General features: G+C 34.8%; 1 protein-coding gene and 1 pseudogene across 1 annotated transcript; both read left to right on the top strand.

The window, feature by feature from the left end:
• Positions 1 to 1,132: 1,132 nt before the first annotated feature.
• Positions 1,133 to 5,355, top strand: LOC116134056 (annotated as a pseudogene).
• Positions 5,356 to 19,791: 14,436 nt separating this feature from the next.
• On the top strand, positions 19,792 to 23,509 carry LOC116133986 (cellulose synthase-like protein G3). The gene is made up of 8 exons (XM_031419644.1): positions 19,792 to 20,479; positions 21,090 to 21,197; positions 21,391 to 21,513; positions 21,606 to 21,818; positions 21,897 to 21,996; positions 22,086 to 22,264; positions 22,345 to 22,695; positions 22,794 to 23,509. Exons 1-8 carry the CDS (start codon positions 19,874 to 19,876, stop codon positions 23,340 to 23,342), a joined length of 2,229 nt encoding a protein of 742 aa, XP_031275504.1. The 5' UTR covers positions 19,792 to 19,873; the 3' UTR covers positions 23,343 to 23,509.
• The last annotated feature ends 399 nt before the right edge of the window (positions 23,510 to 23,908 follow it).

Raw genomic sequence — 23,908 nt, 5'->3', positions numbered from 1 at the left:
CACTATTTAAATATATTATGTGACATGTTTATGAATTACCTCTTAGGGGCCGTTTGGATCAGGGTATATAAGATATCGTGAATAATCTACTTTTATTTTGTAAGATTTCGGTATTTGGTTTACAAGTAATAAAATATTATGATAATCTTTTATTGTAAATAGTGTTTACTGTTGGTAATGTGGGGGGTAATCTTTTTACCTTGTTGGGGGTGTTATTAAATTTAAAACATTACCGAGGCAATATGATTTTTCTACCTATTTTACCCTTAATTAAAAATTATTTTGGACATAATTGCCCTCACATGTCTACCAAATAACAATTACTCAACTCCCCTACATTTGAAAAATTAGCTAAAACAACCTAGCCACAAAAAAGTTAAAAATTAACAAAATACCCCCAGCCACCCAAGATCATCGCCGGCAGCCAACGTCAGTTGCCGTAATGGTGCACGACAGCGGGATCTGACCGATTGTGCACTGGTAAGGCATTTTCCTGCCATGGATCTAGAATCTGTGCCGAAAACGACAAAGATTTGGCCTTTTCATGACCCGTCAGAGATGGCCAGTTGTGTATCATTTCGTTGACTGTCAGGGGTGGCCGACGGTAGTGGTTGGCTACTGACAGTGGCTTGGGGTGGGTGGAAGTGATTTTGCTACAAATTAAAGTTTTATATGGTTGGTTTGTTTTAGCAAAATTTCAAATGTAAGGGATTAAAAAAATTGATTCAAAAAATATAATAAAAAAATAAGAAAAAATACTATTATATCAATATTTAAAAGGAAAGCAATTTAATAATCTACATAACATACCCATTTACTTATCCTCCTAACCAAATATATTATTTACCAATTTATTCAAACCATCCAAATATATTTTCTAAATAATATTAGTAATTTTTAAGGTGATATTTTTTTTATTAATATAATATATCTTTATAATAAAATATTATATGATTTAAACCCCACTTGATGTTCTGGATTTTTGGTTCATGGGTAAATTTATATATACTTAGTGCTCCGGTTTCAACAGTAGCCCTAGTTCTATCATTGGTTATTATCAAAAGTTTGTAACCAATTATAAAACTTATCAAACAAAGATAACCTGACGAGAGCAGAACAGCAAACTGTGGAAATGGAAAACTCTTTTCCTCTCCATCTCTGTCATGTCCACAAGTTCTCTATCACATAAACAGGACATATGCATTCCTCCATTGCATAGCTATAGCTTTCTTGATTTACTACAGAGCTTCTTTTCTCTGCCAGGAAGCCAAAACTAGGACAACACCCTTGTTACCGTGGCTTCTAGTCTTTGCCGGAGAGCTGGTTCTCTCCTTTAGGTGGCTCGTAGGCCAAGCTTACCGTTGGCGTCCCGTCCATCGAACTGTTTTTCCTGAGAGACTACCAGAAGATGATAACAAGTTTCCAGCCATTGATGTGTTTATTTGTACTGCGGATCCAAAGAAGGAGCCCACTTTGGAGGTCATGATTACTGTTTTATCAGCTATGGCGCTTGATTATCCACCCAAGAAACTGCATGTTTATCTTTCAGACGACGGAGGTGCTTCAATAACTTTGACTGGCATGGAGGAAGCTTTTAAGTTTGCAAGGTCTTGGCTTCCATTTTGTGAGAAGTATGAAATCAAAACTATATGCCCAAAAGCTTATTTTTCCAGTACTGAAGTACAATATGCTGATTCTGGAAGGGCTGAGTTCATGGAAGAGAAAGAAAAAATTAAGGTTTGTTGGAATATAATATTTGTGAATAATTGTTTAAACTATTGTAGTAGCTTTTTCAAAGCATCGGTTACCTCACCTACTTTTCTTCGTTGATTAATGATTCTCTCTAAACAATTACAGCAGCCAGCAGGCGTGGTTTTACTAGAAATAATTTACTTTGGTTTTGTTTATAGATATAAGGGTTGTTGGTTTTGTTTGTCAATTTTATGCATGCGGTAGTTTATTTTCTTTGACTCTATTAACGTGTTATATACTGTTATGTAAAACATTTTGACTAATTAAGTACTTTAATTATTATATTATTTATCTAATTCAAGAACTATTTTGATAAAGCCAAAGGCTGACAGTACTTCAAAAGCTAATAATTAGAGTGTGTTTGATGCAGGGAAAGTATGAAGTGTTCAAGGAACGGGTATTAAGAGCTACAGGGAAGGGGCAGGTTGAGGACAAAAACGCTCAGATTAGTACCGGAGCCCATCCTTCTCTGATCGAGGTATTATTTCATTACGTTAAATTAATGGCTACCTTTCATCGATCAATCTGGGCCAGTAATTTTTCAACCCACGTGTTCCCCAAATGGCTGCAGCCCACGGCCTATCACAATCTGATTTAACTTGAGATAAAAACAAATCAATTATATTCATATAATAAATGAAAAGGGCAATGAAGCAAGTAGGTGAAACAAATGACCGGGTTAGACGGGTCAATCCTAATCTAGCTCACATTATAAAGGGTTTAATCTGGATTGTCTTATAAACGGGTCGGGTTGAACCCATCCCTCATGCAACTCCTGAACGGGCTGGATTGCTATATGGCAACCAGTCAACCTATCGGGTTGGCCCAAAAAAAATTAAAAAAATAAAAAATTCATTATTTTTTTCAAGTTTTTCCCTTTTTTTTAATTCTGTTAATTAAACTATTATGATTGAACTCTTACAAATAATTTTATACAATAATATTAAACTATACTTCTAAATCATAAATATTAAAATGTATAAAACTTCGTAATATTTGACATATTGTTATTATTATTTTTTATGATACGTAAAATATAAAAAAATTAAATACTAAATTCTTATTCTTAAATTTCCATGTCTTGTATAAAATATAATTCATTCTTATACTAAAGTTTCATCAATTGAATGAATAAATCTAATTTTTCTTATATTACAATTTTATTGTATTAAAATTAAATTAATATTTGAAATGTTAAATAAAAAAATTAATTTAATTGAATTATTGATATTTGAAAAGTTAACTAAAAACAATTACATCTATTCATTTATAAATCGTTTATTATTTATTTGAAAAGTTAACTAAATAAAAAAAAAAATCCAAAAATAGGGTTAACCCGGTCCGACCCGTAGCCTAACCCGACGGGTTAGGGTTGACGGGCCGGGTTGGGCCAGCCATTACCCCGAAAATGGCGGGCCTAACCCGGCTTGCCTTTGTTGGCGGATGGGTTAGGAACAATCCATCAAAAGAAGTAACCCGCCACGGGCCGGGTCGGGTCAGGCCTCAAGCAACAGAAGAACAAGTTAAAGATGCCTTTCCTAGTTTATGTTTCCCGTGAAAAAAGGCCTTCTCATCCTCACCATTTCAAGGCCGGATCTCTGAACGTCCTTGTAAGAGCTACTCCTCTAGTTAACATGTGTACATAAAGTCATTGAACGATGTTGCATGAAATATTATGGTTAAATATTTTGAATATTACAGCTTCGAGTTTCTGGTGTGATAAGAAATTCTCCCTATATACTAGTGCTGGACTGTGACATGTGCAATGACCCAACTTCGGCTAGGCAAGCTATGTGTTTTCATTTTGATCCCAAGATCTCTCCCTCGCGAGCATTCGTTCAATTTCCTCAGACATTTCATAATCTCAGTGAAAACGATATCTATGACAGTGAGAATCGGTTAATATTTCGGGTATGCTAATTCAACACTAATTTTGGTTCACTTATATTTGCCTATGTTGTTAATTTGAACATATTTGCACCAATTCAGATATTGTGGTACGGTTTCGATGGACTACAAGGACCAGGCTTGTCTGGTACAAATTTTTATATTAAGAGGGAAGCACTCTATGGCATTTCTTTACAGAAAGGTAAGTTTGTTTGTAATTAACCATTCTGCATGTATATAATTAGGATTTATAATTCTCTCTTAAATAGAACCTTTGTTTATTATTGATGAAGAATTCTTTTGGTCAATCCAACGAGTTCCTCAAATCTCTTCGTGCAGACCATAAGTCTAGCATTGATGATGGTAGTGATTCTTCAAGTAAATAGCTGCCAGAGACCGAAGTTTTAGCCTCCTGTGCTTATGAAGAAAACTCAAAATGGGGTGAAGAGGCAAGTATTAATTACTACATTTTGAAAACTTGAAATGATACATCATGTTTGTTTGTTTAATCACCTGGTTTTGGTTACAGGTAGGTTTTATGTATCATTCTCTTGTTGAAGATTACTTCACTGGATCCAAAAGTTTGCACTGCAAGGGATGGAAATCAGTGTATCTTAACCCATCAAGGCCACAATTTTTGGGTACTTCTACCACCGATTTAAACGACTTGCTGACTCAAGGCACGAGATGGGGCTCTGGATTGGCTCAAGTTCTTATTTCAAAGTTTAGTCCACTGATATATGGGCTGCCAAGGATGTCCTTACTCGCGATCATGGGCTATGCAGAAATGGCATCTTTCTCCCATTTACTTCTTCCCTCTCCGGTGTTTTGCCACTATTCCTTAACTTTGCCTCCTCAATGGCATCCCTTTGTTCCCTGAGGTAACACCCTTCCTTTCTTATTCTATCATTTCTTCTTCTTCCCTAAGTTTGTTTCTATCGGATATTCTCCTGATACTTCATTTGTTTTTGACTCACAGGTTTCGGACTCCAAATTTTACATATTCTTATTCATCTTTCTATCATCATTATCTAAACATTTATACGAGGTTCTTAAAACGGGAGGATCAATCAGGATGTGGAGAAATGAACAAAGGATATGGATGATAAAAGGGGTTACATGTTATTTCTATGGAACTTTAAATGCCATAATGTCGAAGCTTGGACTTTCAGAAGCTAGTTTTGTGCCCACGAACAAAGCTGGTGATGATGAACAAACTAAGCGACACCACATGGGCATATTTGATTTCCAGACTTCAACCATGTTCCTTGCTCCATTGGTTACCTTGATTATTTTGAACATTGTAGCTTTCTTTTGGGGAGTTCTTGGAATGATCACTACTGGAGATTGGGAGAAGATGTTTGCACAAGTTTTACTCTCGTTTTATATATTGATTATGGGTTACGCAATCATTGAAGGGATGGTTGTGAGGAAGGATACAGGCCGCATTCCACCATCTGTGACAATGTTGTCTGCTATATTATTAATCATTTTCTTGTCTTTGGGATCTATTGTTTTAATGTATTGAGTGTCATTTATAAAAATAATGCATATAAATAATGTAAAAATAATACGTAATTTACAATTACATGTAAACCCATTGATGGTTTAAGTATTTGATAAAAATTTAGACTACTATTTCTTTATGTGTCGAAAGTGAACGCCATTAAATTAAAGAAAGCATTTCAGCACAAATTTATTTACAGACTTTTCGGAAAGTCTAAAATCCCCTGTTTTTTTCTGTGTTCTTGCTCTTATTTGACAGGGTAGATGTCCATGAAGTTTCCTATGGTAAGTTGATAATGATGCTAATGTTTAATGGATAAATATGGGGATCATATTCGTTGACAACAAAGCTATTGACAGATATTTTATCAAACTGATATTTAGGCTTCAGTTGCTAGTGAAGACAAATTCTCCCTTTAATTCCATCTACTTCAGAAGAAGAGTAAACTCCAAACAAATTTAAAAAGAAGAAGAAGAAGATGAAGAAGAAGAAGAAAGAGGTTTGTTGCAAGTAAATTGAGGATTATAAACTTGACTGGTTAATTTGAAGAGACAAAGAGACGAGGGTGTTTTCATGTCTCTTTCTTTCGTGAAAGTCTAAAACAAGAATATAATTTAACTAAATATATGGCCAAAAATTGTCTTGGGCTTTATCAAGTCCAAACAACTAATATCTACTATGTAGGCTTAAGGTCGTAGCCCAATTCTGGTTAGGCCTATGTCAAAATTCACATTATGGGCTAGAGCTATGGCCTAAGCCCAACCTCTCTCCATATTGGGCATCACTATTGGCCCACCTAGGGCCAGACCCGTTGGTCCGTGGTAACTGCCAAGGGTTCTAAAACCTTAAGTACACCTATTTCCTATTTGGATTTTATCCTAATTCACTCCAGATATATCTTATGTGAATTAGAACTCTTAATCGTACTAAGGCAAATAAATTAGGTTCTTTCCTATTTACTAGAATTTTGCCTATAAGGATTCAAAGTCCTATAGGATTTGAAGATCCTATGACCACTATATAAAGAGAGGTCATGCCTCTCATTAGGCATTCAATCTCAATACCACCTATTAGTTCCTGAGCTCTTGCTCTTAAGAGTTATCCACCTGCGAAGTAGTTTTAGTCTCCGACTAAACTTCTAGTAACCTTTCCTTCCCTTAGCCCTCACTGAATAGTCTCATTCAGCTTTATTGATTAGAGAGTCAGAGTGCCTCTGACAAAACCACACTGATGTTTTACGTAAGCTTCGCGCTTGTTTTCTTTGCGTGTAGGTTCAATGGATTGTTAGTGACTTCAATCTCATAGGATCAAACCTTATTCCATAACCGTAGATTTTACAGTCTACACAAAACAAAGATCTTTTATCTCAAAATTAACACTCTCATGATCAGTCAGCACAAGCGACTATAACAAAGTTTAGAAAATTAAAAATTATTATATATTAAATGATTCTGTTTGTTTAAATTATTCAAAACCTAAACAATAAACACAATTTAGAGTGTCAAAGAGAGTATATATTCTATGGTTAATTCAGTAGGCTAAGTTCGTGGATGATGAGTAACAATTAATAATTAATAAACGACATGTTCCTCCAAAGATTGGTGAAATGACAAGTTTCCACCTCTAGTTTTATTTATTCCAAGTTCTCACCCTTAAATTAACATAAAATTGTTTAATATTAGAGGTGAGAATTTGGGTCCGGGCCCAATGTGACTGCCCAAAAACCAAACCCAAGACTGGTCTTTAGGAGGACTGATCCTATAAGGCTCGGGCCTAAACATGGACCTAGGCCCAATAGGAGGGATCGATCCTTGGGTTGGTCCCTCCTCCACGGCCGACCGAAACCCTCCCCCTTTAATTTCTTATACACCCCTAGCAAATTAAAAAAAAAAAAAAAAGAAAAAAAAAAAAAACCCAGTTTTATACAAAGTTGATAATAAATATGGGGGTTGAACTAAAATTTAACAAAAAAGGCCTCCAAACCTAAACTACAAATAACCCAATTTTCCTCCATTTTCTTCACAACTCTCAATCTCTCATTCTCTCTACTCCAATTCAAACTCTTTTCAATTTATATTTATATTTATTCATTTAATAGTCATATTATTATTTATATTATTCAATTTTAGTATTTATTATTTTATCATAAATTCGCAATGGATTCCCGAAATCATACATTCGGAGGATCATCCCCAAATGAGTATTATGTTCCATGCACCGAAGTAATGGAAGAGTTCGATCCATTTTCACCCTTTCTAGAGGTAGTAATTCCACAACCAGAAATGGTCGAGACTGTGTGTAGCCAAACACATGTGAGCTGTGACACCACGGGCACGACAAGATCGTCAAAGAGGGTCGTGTCTGGGGCATTGCCATACTTTATCAAATCAATATGGGCAAAGCCAAATGGGGAGGGGGAAGAAACATGTGGGTATGTAATTTTTGTGCAACTGTTATCTGTGTTGAGCATAGGACTTTGACGATGCGACAACACCTGGAGAATAAGCACCCCCAATATATGCAGCCTGGACCATCTGGTTCAACTTCAACCACACCCGGTAAGCAAATCAAACACAACTTAATTCTAATCCACAATCCTTAACTCTCTTAGTCTGACAATACAATGCACTCAAAGCATGAGAGACAATTACAAGATACATAGTTGCTAAGGACTCTCCTCTTTCTTTATTTGAAAATCCTTATTTTGTTGAAATGATTAAATATGTTTTTTGTCCAGCGTATAACCTTGTTAGTAGAGGTATAAGTAGAAAGGACATATTAAAACTTTATAATAAAATAAGAGATCAACTTAAAATAGAATTTGAAAACTTTAGGAATATATCTATTGCACTTCAAACATATCGGCTGCTAAATCAAAAACATATTTTTTTAGTGTCATAATACATTACCTAGATCATAGTTGGTGTTTACTACAAAAATTGATAGGTTTTAGACCATTATATGTAAACATAGTGCTGAGACAATTTATTTTACAATTATTGAAGTTTTACAAGATTATTTATTAACTAAGAGAGTTATGGTGGTAACGTTTGATAATGCAGTTGTCAGCACCGTGACAATTTCTTTATTTTAAAAGAGATTGAATCCGCATAGTGACGACAAATTTTTTCACCTGCGATGTGTCTGCCACATCATCAATTTGATAGTTAAAGTAGGTTTAGAAGCTATATATTCAAGAATTGAAAGGGATTGTGCAGCTATCAGATTCATCGTCGGTAGCAATACAAGATAGACTGAGTACGTAAAATATTGTCGCCAAGAGGAGCTATCGATTTGACCAAAGAAGTTATGTACATACATACATGTCTTTTGGAACTCCATGTACTTGATATTGCAAAGAGCTATGCTAACCGCAAAACAAATTACAAAGTTCGTCAACCAGAAAACTATCCGAACGAAGTCATCAATGATGATGATTGGATGGTTTGCAATGTTTTGCATTCATTTCGTAAAATTTTTTACGATTCCACTAATACATTAAGTGGTATTTATTATTCTACTACAGTCTAACCTCTCTATAGTCATAATGGTGGGACTAACTAATTTTATTACTATGAGAATGTTATAACTTAATTGAGGTGTAATTACAAAATTATTATTTTGATTTCTTATTTTATAATTCATGTTTTAGTAGTATAGTATTATAATTTCAATTCAGCGCTTCAATTTCCTACTTTTGAAATTGACAGAAGATCGTGTCTTGGAACCAACAAAGATAAGTGTCATTGATGGAACTGTAAATATAGTTAATACATGATCAATTGATGTAAAGCCACAGACAATTACCAGTGGTTTTAAGCACTGCAAAATTACAAATGAAGTAGATAAAGAGAATAAAAGAGTCATTGTAGAATTGAGGGATCAGATTTGACATCTTCATTACACTAATCAAATAGATATTAATGTCTTCCTCGATCATCCAAATGAACAATAAATCGTATATACTTTAACCAAAGAAGAAATCATTACTGCAATTAGATAAGAAGATAAAGGAAATAATCCTAAGGAATAGTACGGAAATACAAAAAATTTCTTGCTATGAAGCTCTAAACATGCTTCAGAAGATAAAAATATTTTTGCTTCAATAAGAAGGTGTCCAATCTAGCAAGGTATTATGTACTCGTAAGGTAAAAGATGTGGTAATAACTCTAAAGCATAAATCATTGTCCTAAACAATTTTAGATAAATATTTTATTTCATCTTAAACATTTAATGTAACATAACATATATTTATTTATAATATACAAATAAATATTACTATGTAGCGGCAACTTTCCTTAATGCAGGAATTAGAAAAATTATAACTTATTATAATGTAGAGTTTATTCTTATTTATAACTATCCCAAATTAGGATTATAATTTTTTATGACTATGTAGAGTTTATTCCTATATAGAGTATCACTATAGAGATGTTTTACTGTGTACTAATGTAGCGTTAGATATTTTACTTCAAATTTTTAAAACGTTTGCTAAACATAGATATGATGCAAATTTAAACGACATTGTTTTAAAAATGGAAACAAAATACCGGAAATATTGGTTAGTTATTCCATTTTTATATAAATTAGTCTTATTGTGGATCCTATATTTAAATTACACGTATTTAAATGTATGGTCACTAAGATAGGCCAGCATTTAGATCATGATTATAGTTGTTATTTGATAGACTTTAATAGAAAATTAGAAAGCCTTTTTTCTTTATATCAGACTATGTACAATGGAGCGCCTAGCGCCAACAGAGACAACTAGGACCCTGATGAAGACATTTTATCAATAAAAATCAAGCATGTGGATGTATATGGAATACAATAGCGGTGTTGGTGGAAGCAACAACTCCTGCTTGTACAGTCATGGACCAAATGAGTTACATCGGTATCTACAAATGGACATGTCCTACATGACGAAGAAGGAGAAACGTAAGATGAATCTACTTCAATGGTGGAGCCAAAATGCAAGTCGGTTCCCTATTGTAGCCCAAATGGCACGTGACATTTTATCTGTGTCAGTTTCGACAATTGCATCTGAATCAACAATCTCAATTAGTGGTTGCATTGTTGAAGACAGAAGATGCTCTTTAACCAATGAGATAGTTGGAGTCATAACATGTTTACGAGATTAGACTCATTTAGACAGAAGACTATATCAGCACCTTAAAGATCCTGAACTACTCGACCTCTTCAGAAACACAAATTTGGACGATGAGATGGTTAGAGTCATAACAACACCTTAAAGACAGAACACAAATTTAACCAATGAGATAGTTGGAGTCATAACATGTTCACGAGATTAGACTCATTTAGACAGAAGACTATAGCAGCACCTTAAAGATCCTGAACTACTCGACCTCTTCAAAAACACAAATTTGGACGATGTAAATTAACTTAATAGAAACAAATTTATTTAATTGTTTATTTGTGAATTGTGATTGTGTGAATATTATATTTATGTTAAAATTAAATTATCTCTTTAACGTTTAAATTAAAAAAACACACTAAATTTATAACCAATTAACCATTCATTTGTATTTATTTACTAATTAATTAAAAAATTTACAAATCACCTCCTAAAAATTAGACCTGGCAAAACGGGTATGGACCCGCGGGTCGGTCCGCACCCGGGTAAAAAATATAGGGTATGGGTTCAATAAATTAAACCCATTTTTGTGTGACCCGTACCCGTACCCGGTCCAATAAATTACGGGTCATACGGGTGAACCCGTGGGCACCCGCGGGCACCCGTATAAGCCAAGGCTTCTATTCTGTTTTGAACTGAATGAATCCCTAAAAGTCTTTTATTTTTTATCACAGACTTCACAGTTCACGCCTGACGCCTCCCTTTCACGCCTAACGCCTCCCTCTCACGCTTGACGCCTCCCTCTCACAGAGTCACAGTCATCACGAATCCCTCTCACAGAGTCACAGTTCACACTCACGCAGTCACGCCTCCCTCTCACGTCTCCCTCTCACGCATCTCATCAGTCATCAGACTCATCACGAATCACGGTCACGCCTCCCTCTCACAGTCTCACTCTCATCTGAACATCTCATCTCTGATCTTTCAGTCTCAGATCGCGGCCGCATCGTCACTTCGTCATTAGTCTCTCATCACTTCAGTCATCGCCTCATCAGTCTTCTTCGATTAATATTCGTCACTTCGTCACTTCGGTAACGAAATAGAGGCTCAGAGAGAGATCAGAAGCGAAGTTCGGCAAAAACAGGTTTCTTCAAAAACAAATCCTTTTCGATTATTTTTATTATTTTTAATTTTTTTTAATTTTTTTGGGAAGCGAATGAATTTTTACTCGAATAAACTTGACTTAGAAAAAGTAATGAAAAACCATACAAACAAACCTCGTTATTGAAATTTTTACTTCAGAAGAAATCGTAGATTTACTGATTTAGCGTAGTATGATGTTGGGGTTGTCAGTGAAGTAATTCTTATGTTATCTATGGGTTTTAGTTTTGCTGCTGTTTGATGTGTTCATTTAATGTAAACCACATTTCCCCTAGTCTCTTTGATGTGTTCATTTAGTTTTGCTGCTGTTTGATGTGTTCATTTAATGTAAACCACATTTCCCCTAGTCTCTTTGACACCGTTATCATAAATTTTAAACATTAGAATAATATACTCTGTTCATCTTCAAACTTCCAACGAAGAAATGTCATATAACTTATACAAGTTTAGTAGATTAATTATTAACAAAAGTATCATTAAAACATAGAAATGTCATATATTTAGACATACATACAAGATATGATTCACCCCTTGTAACAAAATCCTGTAAACCTAGAATTCTGTCAGTTGCTCATTTTAACGCAAAAACGCATCAATACTTGTACAGCAAAGTTTCCCTTTGTATTTACCATCTTTCAGCTACTCAATTTGGCATTCTTTGTGTTTAATTTAATGCACACCAAATTGACTTGTATAAATGCTGCTTTATCCCCTAAACGGAAATTTATTTAACCTCTAATTTTCCACCTTTTTCAGGGCTTTCTAAGCTGAAGATTTACAAATTTCAAACTCGTTACAGATTTTGGAATTTCTTATTTAAGAGGTATTTTGCAGTTTGCTTTGTTTAATTTTTTTTGTTTTATTTTCATCTTTGAATATCATGAGCATTAGTGTTTGTAAGGTATCATGTATGTATAATGTAATAGATGGGTATTTTGCAGTTTGCTTCCTTCTCCTTGTAATCTAAATCCTGACAGGGATGTATCATGTATGTTGATGTAATAGATGTCGATCTTGTTAGTTAGACAATAAAAAATATTATTATTATTTTATTTATTTTCTGTATGTATTTTTACCTTTTTTTAGATATGCTTTAAGGGTGAATCTTTGCTGGGACTTCTCAATAAATAGAAATTAAACGATGTTCCTGGCAAGTTTTGTCATGGGGCCTATGAATCAATGCTACTTTGACATCTTTTAATGATTCATCATTCATGCATATATGTTTTTCTTTTGCAAACAACACCTTCACTTCTATTTCTATATTTTCAACATTCAATTTCATTTTCTGTGGTGCAACCAAAATTAATGTCAATACATTTAATATTCTTTTTTTTTTTTAATAAAGATTAAAATATTTAAAAGGATGAAAGGAAATTGTGATAGCAATTTGGCAAATTGCACATGAGGTGCCATGTGATTAATTTAGAATTCCATCATAGTAGATAGATATAGTGCAACAAAAAAAAAATATATATTAAAAATGACCGCTTTTAAAAGGGTATTAAAAGGCTGTCTGCATTAATAAATCATGACACCAACTTCATTTTCTTTGACCATGTAATTATATATTTAGATCAACATGTGTATATAATTTAACATTAATCAATCTATAAAAACTCACTTATGCATAATTGCTACATAAATCTATTATGAAATAGACCAATTTTATACAAAGAAGAATATATATTTAATCATCAATTAATATATATTTAATCTATATCAGTTAATCATCAATTAATATATAGTTAATCTATATAGGATAATAAGATCTAGCAATGGGTTAATAATGGTGAAAAGATCCTGAAATTAGAAACATTTTTATTAATTAAACAACAATAACTTTCAACTACCATTCCCTCTCCTACAAAATCCGAAATCAAGCCATAATTAAACAAAAATGAAAGAGAAATTGGTTTATAAGTGCAGTGATTATGAATATGATATCAGCACTAAATTCTTGATGTTTGTTTCTTTATTTTATTGTATTATCCTTTGAGTGTGTGTGAGAGACCTAAATATATATCTATATATATAATTTTTTTTTTTTGTAGTCTCAGCATGACATGGCGGTTCAGAAACTATAATACAGATATGGTTAACGTGAGAGCAGTGACGATGCTTCTAGGTATGCCACCTCCTTCTAGTTCTAGTATTCCTACACTAGTTCTAGAAATAAACTTAAAACATCAGAAGTTTGGAATTATTTTGAGATATTGTTGAGAATAACACTGAGGACTAGGTGTAAGGCATGCTATAACCTTATGCATATGGTATGCCACACATGGGACTAAAAATATGAAGCGTCATATACAGAATTGCCAAAACGTGCCAACCATGATGTAGGGCAATTATTGTTGATCATGATCATAGATTGCAAAGTAGAAAGATTATCAGAGACTTTTCGTGAATATATGGCCTTATCAATATTCAACATAACATCCATCATAATGTGGAGAATCAAGGAACTAGGAGAGTCTTTTCATATGTGTGTAATGAGCTTGTGCATTATTCTAGGAACACCGCTAAGGCGATTGCTTAAAATTTTGAAAGGATGAAGAAAAAACTAAGCTTGAATTAGGGAGGCTAACAAGTAGATATGCTTAACTTCTGATGTTTGGACTTCTAGTAAACTGAGGGATATATTTCTTTGACAGCTCATTATATAGATGAGGATTGGGAGTTCACGAATAATTATTGAACTTTTGTCATATTCCTCCTCCACACTCAGGGGTTGTTTTGGCAGAAAATATCTGATTTTCTTGCAAGAGGGGGTATTGAAAGAATTTCTCAATTACTTTGGATAATGCAGTAGTAATGATAGGATGGAGGATATCTTGAGGAACCAGCTTTGTGTGCAGAATGCTTTGTTATGTAAAGGTGAATTTTTCCATGTGCGATGTTCTGCACATATCTTGAATCTTATTGTTCAAGAGGGTTAAGAGCTGCTAGTGTTGCTTTGAATAGATTCGAATAGTATGAAATATATTAAGCAACTGAGGCTAGGAGAATCAAGTTTGGAGAACTTGCTGTACAAATGGAGTGAAAAGCTCAATGGGGTTGGATTGGATGTTTCCACTAGATGAATTCGACATTTTTAATGCTTGATACAGCGTTAATATTTCGTCCCGTGTTTGTGGCTTTGTCAACAATAGATCCTAGTTATAAATTTTGTCCATCAATGAAGAATGGGATAGGGGGAGAGGATATGCAAGTTCTTGGAACATTTAATGATATTACGACTTTATTCTCAGGTTCTAATATCCTACAGCAAACTTGTACTTGAAATGTGTGTGGGAAATTCAATTGCGTTTAATTAGAGAGTACGAGTGAGGATGAAGTTGTTCAGAGCATGGCAAAACAATGATCCCAAAATTACAAAATATTGTGATTCTTATAGTTTTGTGTTGACGATTGCACTATTCTTGACCCATGTCTCAAGTTTCAGTTTGTGGAGTATTTTCAAACAAAGTTTATGATTCAAATAATGCCGTACTGAAGTTGGAGACTGTTAAGAATAACTTGCAAAAGCTTTTTAAAGCTTACGAGGCTAAATGTTGTAAAGAAGTTCCTGCCTCACCTTCAGTTGTTCTCCTGCGAGTAGTTCTACTTCTAGTAGGCGTGTAGATCATTCTCTTGTAATTCACTATACTTTTAGTTTTTATATTCTTATGATAAATAAAGTATTGTTTATTGTTTAATTTTAACTTTGGACACTTAACTGTTTAAATGATGTAGGATTTTGACAGCTAGGGAGTGTTTTCATTTCCACTAAAATTCGAGTTAGATCTTTATTTGGAAGAGTGAGGTTTGATCGCGTCAAATATCAGAATTTGGATATCCTCGATCATTGGAAGAATAATCGTGATCGTTATCCGGTACTTACCATATGGCTCGTGATATCATGGCATACCAATAACATCCTGTGCCTCAAGTCCGCTTTAGTATTGGTAGTAAAGTGCCAACAAATATCGAGCTCCTTCTCGACCAAAAAATGCAGAATCTTTGATATGCACCGAACTTGGCTATATGGATTGATGTTTGTACCATGTTACATTTTTGTATATTTTATTATTTACATTTATTAATATTTGTAGTTGATCATTGTTTTGTAGATAATGAGGTGAAAGTGATTCTGGATGATCTTGATGTGCCATTGACTGATCTCGAGACCGTGGAATCAAGAGACCTATCACGCCCACTGTGGAATGAACATTTGCTGTCTTAAGAATTTTTTTGTTGAATATGGATTATGTATTTGTTTATTTTAATTGGTATTTATAGTTTATTGACTTATTTGGTTTGTTTATGTGTAATTGTGTATTAGTGATTTTGTATTTGTTTGTTTTGGTTGGTATTTGTAGTTTTGTATTATATGTTATTGTTTGTTTATGTGTTATTTGTTTATTTTGGTTCATATTTGTTTATATTCTTAATTGAATTGAATTTAGAGTAGTTGATTTAGGGGGTGTAAATGTAAAAAATTAAAACTGCAGGAATTTTGGGGGTGTAATTGTCATAATTGAAAACTGTTAGGGGTGAAACTGTCAAAACCGAAAGCTGGAGAGAGAAAAAAGGGTCCACCCGTACCCGTATAGGGTAGGGCACGGGTCCAAAATATTAGACCCGTATATATCCACCCGTATAAGACCCGTACCCGTTTTACCCGGCCCACCCACCCGTTTTGCCAGGTCTACTAAAAATTACATAGACATTTTACATAATTTTCAATTTAGCCCAAGTATATAAAAAATTAGGGGGGTATTGGTAATTTTTCAAGCCCATAGGACTAGTCCTAGGACCAATCCTATAGGCTTAGGACTGGTCCTAGGGACCAGTTTACGCCTTGATATTTCTCATGAGCCTAGGACTGATCCCCAGCCCATGAGAAATGGTCCTTGAAGGATCGATCCCATTTTGGGACCAGTCCTTCAAGGCCTAGTCCCGGGCCCAATTGGGACTAGGCCGTGCCTAACTCTGTTTAATATAATAGTTGAAAGGTATTAAGGTCTTTATGCAAAATAGTATACCCTAATCTCTCTCACTCCCCAAAGTTAGTAAAATTTTAAAATAACCCTCTAAATCTAAAATTTTTCTCACAACCCAACCCTTCCTCTCTGCATTCAATCAACTTCTCCACAACACAAATACACTTCAAAATCCCAACAAATTGCATTCAATCAACTTCTCCAATCAAATCTCAACTGGAAAAACAAACCCTATCGTGCGAAGACACACAAGATGTGCTCAACGGTGGCGGGCGATGATGTTGACTAGGGGTACAGGAGGATGGGAGTGGGAGGTGCGCGGAGTGGAGGCACAATGACCTTCTCCGTGCACATAGGCATCGTACGAATTGTCATTCATGATGGGTTTTGTGGCAGTTGGGGGATGGTGTTTGCGGCAGCAAAGGAAAGGTGGTGAGTTAAGGGCCGAGAGTTTCAGATTGTCATCGAAATTAGCAGTTCATGCGATGCACCACTACGCAAAGAGGGGAGTACGGGTGGTTTTGGGTGGGGTTGTTGCTGGGGAACTTCAAAAGTCATCAGCGGCTACGGAAGTGACGAAAGAAGTGTGACGAGGCAGGAGAGTACAAATCCGATGCTGACTAGGGACAAAGGTGGGGGCGTGCGAAAAGAGAGAGAGAAAAGAGATCCCCACTTTTGGTTGCTTAGATTTGATTTGATTTTTGGAGTTGTTTGGGAGTGATTTTGTAGGAGTTTTTGTTGAATTTTGGGAGACTAGATTATTGAAAAAAGGGGCCTTCTCCACTCACCCATTGAGGCCTACCTTCTATTTTGCAAAAAAGTCACAACCGTGGTTGGTGGCAATGTCCCTTGTGGGAAAGGTTTAGTGTTTGAAGAGGCGCGTGCTTTTCCTGCCCTCCACCCCAGATACACCACGGCGGCAGCCTCTTTTAATTTATAAATGTAACCAAATATTGTGTATTCCCAAAGTGGGATTCCGCGGAAAGGGAATGAGAAGATTCAGTTCCGTTTGATTCACTCTTATGAATATTATTTTAGTTTTTCTCAATAAAATTAAATAGTAAAATTGACTTATTCTCATATTATTATTTTATATTATTCATTTTCTTTAAATCTTACTAAATTTATTAATTTAACTAAACATCTCTAATTTTTTTTAAAAATTATAAAAACACTCTAACAATAAATATTTATCAGATTCTGATCACTATTGTTAGAATCTGATATAATAGCACACAATCAATTAAATCTGATTGATAAGATATTGATCTAAGTTTTTTCAGCCTGATCCATAATAGATTTGGCTAGATCTTTATAAAAATTATTAGAATAATAAACCAAAACTTTCATGATAATCTGTTTTATTAATAGGATTAGCGGTTCTAATGCTATTGGGCCCCTGGCTTTTAGCTTAATTTTCTAATCATTAAATATAGAGAAAGAAATAGAAAAGGAAAAATGTAAGTCACCAATCTGATAGCTTACGTGAGGAGGAGCAACGTGCAGCCAGCAGATTGAACATTGAACACAAGATGTTTTCATTTCGTTTTGGTAACTTCCTCTTATCAGATTAGGCCGATTGTACTTCACACAATATTTAACTCTTCCTCAATTATTACTTCCTTTTGTTGGGACATGCCACATGCTAGCAGCCAAACACTAAATATCCAACCTATATCCGTCTCATTCGTCCACAGAACATGCTTAATCTTGCAAAGATGTTGCATTCTCTTTCTCCTCACTGTCATCCATTCCGGCTGCTTAAATCAAAGCCAAGTCAAACTTTTCTTTTTGACTTGTTTATCAGTTTTTAATGAAAAGTTTGGTTTTATCATTAAAAACAATTGTGTATGTAGCTGTAGCGTCGTCAAGAAAATGCCAGATTCATATTTGTCAACATACTCTCAGTCCATTAAGTGATACCCAAGGTAAAACAATAAACGGCGACGGCACGCAAACCAGTCGGTAAATTATTGCTTTGACTGAAAATCACATTAAATATTAAGTTATATATAAAGATAAATACATCGGTTAATCACTTTTTTTTTTTTTTTTTAATTAGCAGCCCAAAGATTTATGTGCACCATAATAATTTTTCGATTGGATAAAAGTTTTTATGGTTATCCTTATTAACAATCAATGATAAATTGAACTAGCCTTTAAATAATACATTAAAGATTTTCTTTTGAACCACTTAACCACACAAAAATAGTTAGAATAATAAAAATAAAAAAAGATAAAAGAGAAGAATATTATAACTAATAATGAAATATATACATTATTTATTTACAGGTAAATTACTAAAGTCACTGTTCTGTGATTGTTTAAAATTTATATATTACCTCCCGGTATTCTGGATTTGTGGTTCATATATACATGGAGAACGACTTACACGTACCCAAGGTTTGTCGTAACAACAATTGTTGGTACCCAAAAGTTTTAAAACGACAAATAGGTACCTTCCGTCATGTTCTGTTAGTGGTTTCTGTTTATTACTGTTTATTAATAGTAAAACTAAAATGCCCTTAAAGGTTTGAATTTTAGTTTTTTATAAATTTCTAAAAAACCCCCTAAGTTTACAAATTTAACTAAATACCCCAATGTATAAAAATTTTGTAAAATAACCAAAACCCCCGCCACCTGCAGTGCCAGATTCCGGCCACCACCGCCGGAATCTGGCCGGAAAGTTGCGTTACGCACACAGACCCGTCGGATCTGTGTCGTGACGCGTCGATCTGGCCTTTTCCGGCCATATCCGTGGCTGATCTGGGCCGGAAAAGGCCAATCTACGGCTAGATCTGGCCGTCGACGCCGCAAAACTCCATCTGCGCGTCGACGGCCAGATCTGGCAGTAGATCTGGCCCTTTCCGGCCAGATCAGCCACGGATCTGGCCAGCAAAGGCCAGATCTGGCTGTTGCTTCGACGGCCAGATCTTGCCTTTTCCGGCCAGATCCGTGGCGGATCTGACCGGAAAAGGCCAGATCGGCACGTTACGACACAGACCCGACGGGTCTGTGTCGTAATGTAGTTTTTCGGCCAGATTCCGGCGATGGTGGCCGGAATCTGGCACTGGGGGTGTTTTTGTTATTTAACAAACTTTTTATATATGGGGGTGTTTAATTAAATTAGAAAACTTAGGAGGTTTTTTAGAAATTAGAAATTTTTAAATTTATAAAAAACTAAAATTAAAACTTTGAAGGGCATTTTAGTCTTTTCACTATTAATAAACAGAAATCAGTAACAGAATATGACGGAAGGTACCTATTTATCGTTTCAAAACCTTTTGAGTACCAACTTATCATTAAAGTAAATCTTGGGTATGCACAAATCGTTGGGCCTATATAAATTTATACTTTGGTTTCACATGAGTCCACAGTGACAGTGGCATAGTTTTAGTATTGGTTATTGCCAAAGGTTTATAACCAATTAAAAACTTATCAAACGGAGATAACCTGAAGAGAGCAAAACAAGAAGCTGTGGAAATGGAAAACTCTCTCCCTCTCCATCTCTGTCACGTCCACAAGTTCTCTATCATCATAAACAGGACATATACATTCCTCCATTGCATAGCTATAGCTTTCTTGATTTACTACAGAGCTTCTTTTCTCTGCCAGGAAGCCAAAATTAGAACCACACCCTTGTTACCGTGGCTTCTAGTCTTTGCCGGAGAGCTGGTTCTCTCCTTTATGTGGCTCGTAGGACAAGCTTACCGTTGGCGTCCCGTCTATCGAACTGTTTTTCCTGAGAGATTACCAGAAGATGATAACAAGTTTCCGGCCATTGATGTGTTTATTTGTACTGCGGATCCAAAGAAGGAGCCCACCGTGGAGGTAATGAATACCGTTTTATCAGCTATGGCGCTTGATTATCCACCCGAGAAACTGCATGTTTATCTTTCAGACGATGGAGGTGCTTCAATAACTTTGACTGGCATGAAGGAAGCTTTTAAGTTTGCAAGGTCTTGGCTTCCATTTTGTAAGAAGTATGGAATCAAAACTATTTGCCCAAAAGCTTATTTTTCTAGCAGTGAATATCAGTATGCTGATTCTGGAAGGGCTGAGTTCATGGAAGAAATGCAAAAAATTAAGGTTTGTTGGATTATAATATTCATGAACAGTTGTTTAATTAAACTATTGTACTAGCTTTTTTAAATCACCAGTCAGGCTGTTACCGCACCTATTTTTCTTCGTTGATTAATAATTGTCTAAACAATTACAGCGGGTGTGGTTTTACTTGTAATAATTTACTTTTGTTTTATTTGTAGATATAAAGGGTTTCCACAGAGAAACCAATCTTATAAAGTTTTTTATATAAATTGATAGGATAATGATTAAATAGAAAAGTGGATACAAAAAGTTAAACTCACCATACTCACTCTTTTATTTATTATTTATTTTTTGTCATATTAATTTATACATAAACCTTAATAAGATTTATTTATATATTTAATATTATTCTTTTGGTTTTGTTTGTTAATCTTTTTCATGTGATAGTTTATTTTCTTTGACTATATTAACGTGTTATATAGTATGTAAAACATTTTGACTGATTAATTACTCTAATTATTATATTATTCTTCTAATTCAAACATTATGCGATAAGAAATAATACCTTTAATAATTCAAGAACTATTTTGATGTAGCCAAAGGCTTAAAGTACATCAGAAGCTCATAATAATTAAAATGTGTTTGAATGCAGGAAAAGTATGAAGCGTTCAAGGAACGGGTATTAAGAGCTGCAGAGAAGGGGCAGGCTGAGGACAAAAACGGTCAGATCAGTACTGGAGCCCATCCTTCTCTGATCGAGGTATTATTTCATTACTTTAAATCAATGGCTACCTTTCATCAGTCTGGTCCAGCAATTAATCCACATGTTCCCCAACTAGCTACAGCCTACGGCATATCACAATCTGGATTGAACTTGATAAAAAGAGTACCCAAAGCTGTTATTAACATATCAATGTAAGTAGTAATTTTTTTTGAAATATGCAAATTTGCAGGTAATAAATGAAAAGGGTAATGAAGCAACAGAACAGGTTAAGATGCCTCTTCTGGTTTATGTTTCCCGTGAAAAAAGGCCTTCTCATCCTCACCATTTCAAGGCCGGAGCTCTGAACGTCCTTGTAAGAGCTACTCCTCTAGTTAACATGTATAAATAAAGTCATTGAACGATATTGCATGAAATATTATGGTTAAAATATTTTGAATATTACAGCTTCGAGTTTCTGGTGTGATAAGCAACTCTCCTTATATGCTAGTGCTGGACTGTGACATGTACTGCAATGACCCAACTTCGGCTAGGCAAGCTATGTGTTTTCATTTTGATCCCAAGATCTCTCCCTCGCTAGCATTCGTTCAATTTCCTCAGACATTTCATAATCTCAGTAAAAACGATATCTATGACAGTGAGATTCGATCAATATTTCGGGTATGCCAATTCAACACTAATTTTGGTTCACTTATATTTGCCTATGTTGTTGATTTGAACATATTTGCACCATTTCAGATATCATGGTATGGTTTGGATGGACTAAAGGGACCAGTCTTGTCTGGTACAAATTTTTATATTAAGAGGGAAGCACTCTATGGCATTTCTTTACAGAAAGGTAACTTTGTTTGTAATTAACTATTTTGCATGTAGGATTTATAATTAAGTTCTCTCTTAAATAGCACCTTTGTTTATTATTGATAACAGGTTTGGATCTCATAGAGCTGAAGAATTCTTTCGGTCAATCCAACGAGTTCCTCAAATCTCTTCGTGCAGACCACAAGTCTAGCATTGATGATGGTAGTGATTCTTCAAGTAAATTGCTGCCAGAGACCAAAGTTTTAGCCTCCTGTGCTTATGAAGAAAACTCAAAATGGGGTGAAGAGGCAAGTATTAATTAACACATTTTGAAAACTTGAAATGATACATTATGTTTGTTTGTTTAATCACCTGGCTGTGGTTACAGGTAGGTTTTATGTATCATTCTCTTGTTGAAGATTACTTCACTGGATTCAAAAGTTTGCACTGCAAGGGATGGAAATCAGTGTATCTTAACCCATCAAGGCCACAATTTTTGGGTACTTCTACCACCAATTTAAACGACTTGCTGACTCAAGGCACGAGATGGGGCGCAGGATTGGCTCAAGTTCTTATTTCAAAGTTTAGTCCACTGATATATGGGCCGCCCAGGATGTCCTTACTGGCGAGCATGGGCTATGCAGAACTTGCATCTTTCTCCATTTACTTCTTCCCTCTCTGGTGTTTTGCCACTATTCCTCAACTTTGCCTCCTCAATGGCATCTCTTTGTTCCCTGAGGTAACACCCTTCCTTTCTCATTCTATCATTTCTTCTTCTTCCCTATATTTTTTTCTAGTGGATATTCCCCTGATACTTCATTTGTTTTTGACTCACAGGTTTCGGACTCAAAATTTTACATATTCTTATTCATCTTTCTATCATCATTATCTAAACATTTATACGAGGTTCTTAAAACGGGAGGATCAATCAGGATATGGAGAAATGAACAAAGGATATGGATGATAAAAGGGGTTACATGTTATTTCTATGGAACTTTAAATGCCATAATGTCGAAGCTTGGATTGTCAGAAGCTAGTTTTGTGCCCACCAACAAAGCTGATGATGATGAACAAGCTAAGCGATACCTCATGGGCAGATTTGATTTCCAGACTTCAACCATGTTCCTTGCTCCATTGGTTACCTTGACTATTTTGAACATTGTAGCTTTCTTTTGGGGAGTTCTTAGAATGATTATTACTGGAGATTGGGAGAAGATGTTTGCACAAGTTTTACTCTCGTTTTATTTATTGATTATGGGTTACGCAATCATTGAAGGGATGTTTGTGAGGAAGGACACAGGCCGCATTCCACCATCTATGACAATATTGTCTACTATATTATCAGTAATTTTCTTGTCTTTGGGATCTATTGTTTTAATGTATTGAGTGTCATTTATAAAAAAAATGCATTTCAATTATATTGTCATTTACAATTATATGTAAACCCATTGATTGTTTAAGTATTTGATGAAATTTGAGACTATTGTTTCCTTATATGTCAAAAGCGAATGCCGTCAAATTAAAGAATGTATTTCAGCACAGATTTATTTAGAGGCTTTTCGGGAAGTCTAAAATCCCCTGTTTTTTTTTTTCTTTTTTTTTTTTGTGTTCTTGCTCTTATTTTACAGGGTAGATGTTCATGAAGTTTCCTATGATAAGTTGATAATGATGCTAATGTTTAATGGATAAATATGAGCATCATATTCGTTGATAACAAAGCTATTGGCAATTATTTTATCAAACTGATATTCAGGCTTCAGTCGCTAGTGAAAACAAATTCTCCCTTTAATTCTCTCTACTTTCTTGAGAAGAGTATACTCCAAACAAATATAAAGATTATATGGGTAGATCCGTCGTGGAACAATTTAGGAGAATCATGAAGTTGATTGATTAATTTGAAGAGACAAGAGGAAATTTTATGTCTCTTTCTTTCGTAAAAGTCTAAAACAGGA

Source organism: Pistacia vera, unplaced genomic scaffold, assembly GCF_008641045.1.
Source record: "Pistacia vera cultivar Batoury unplaced genomic scaffold, PisVer_v2 Contig108, whole genome shotgun sequence".
Lineage (NCBI taxonomy): Eukaryota > Viridiplantae > Streptophyta > Magnoliopsida > Sapindales > Anacardiaceae > Pistacia > Pistacia vera.
The sequence above is the reverse complement of the archived record's forward strand: the minus strand, read 5'-3'. Positions and strand labels throughout refer to the sequence as shown.

Coding starts and splice junctions, on each gene's coding strand:
- LOC116133986 (XM_031419644.1), top strand. CDS start 19,874: ATGGAAAACTCTCTCCCTCTCCATCTCTGTCACGTCCACAAGTTCTCT. Junction 22,265..22,344: donor ACTCAAAATGGGGTGAAGAG/GCAAGTATTAAT, acceptor CTGTGGTTACAG/GTAGGTTTTATGTATCATTC. Junction 22,696..22,793: donor GCATCTCTTTGTTCCCTGAG/GTAACACCCTTC, acceptor TTTGACTCACAG/GTTTCGGACTCAAAATTTTA.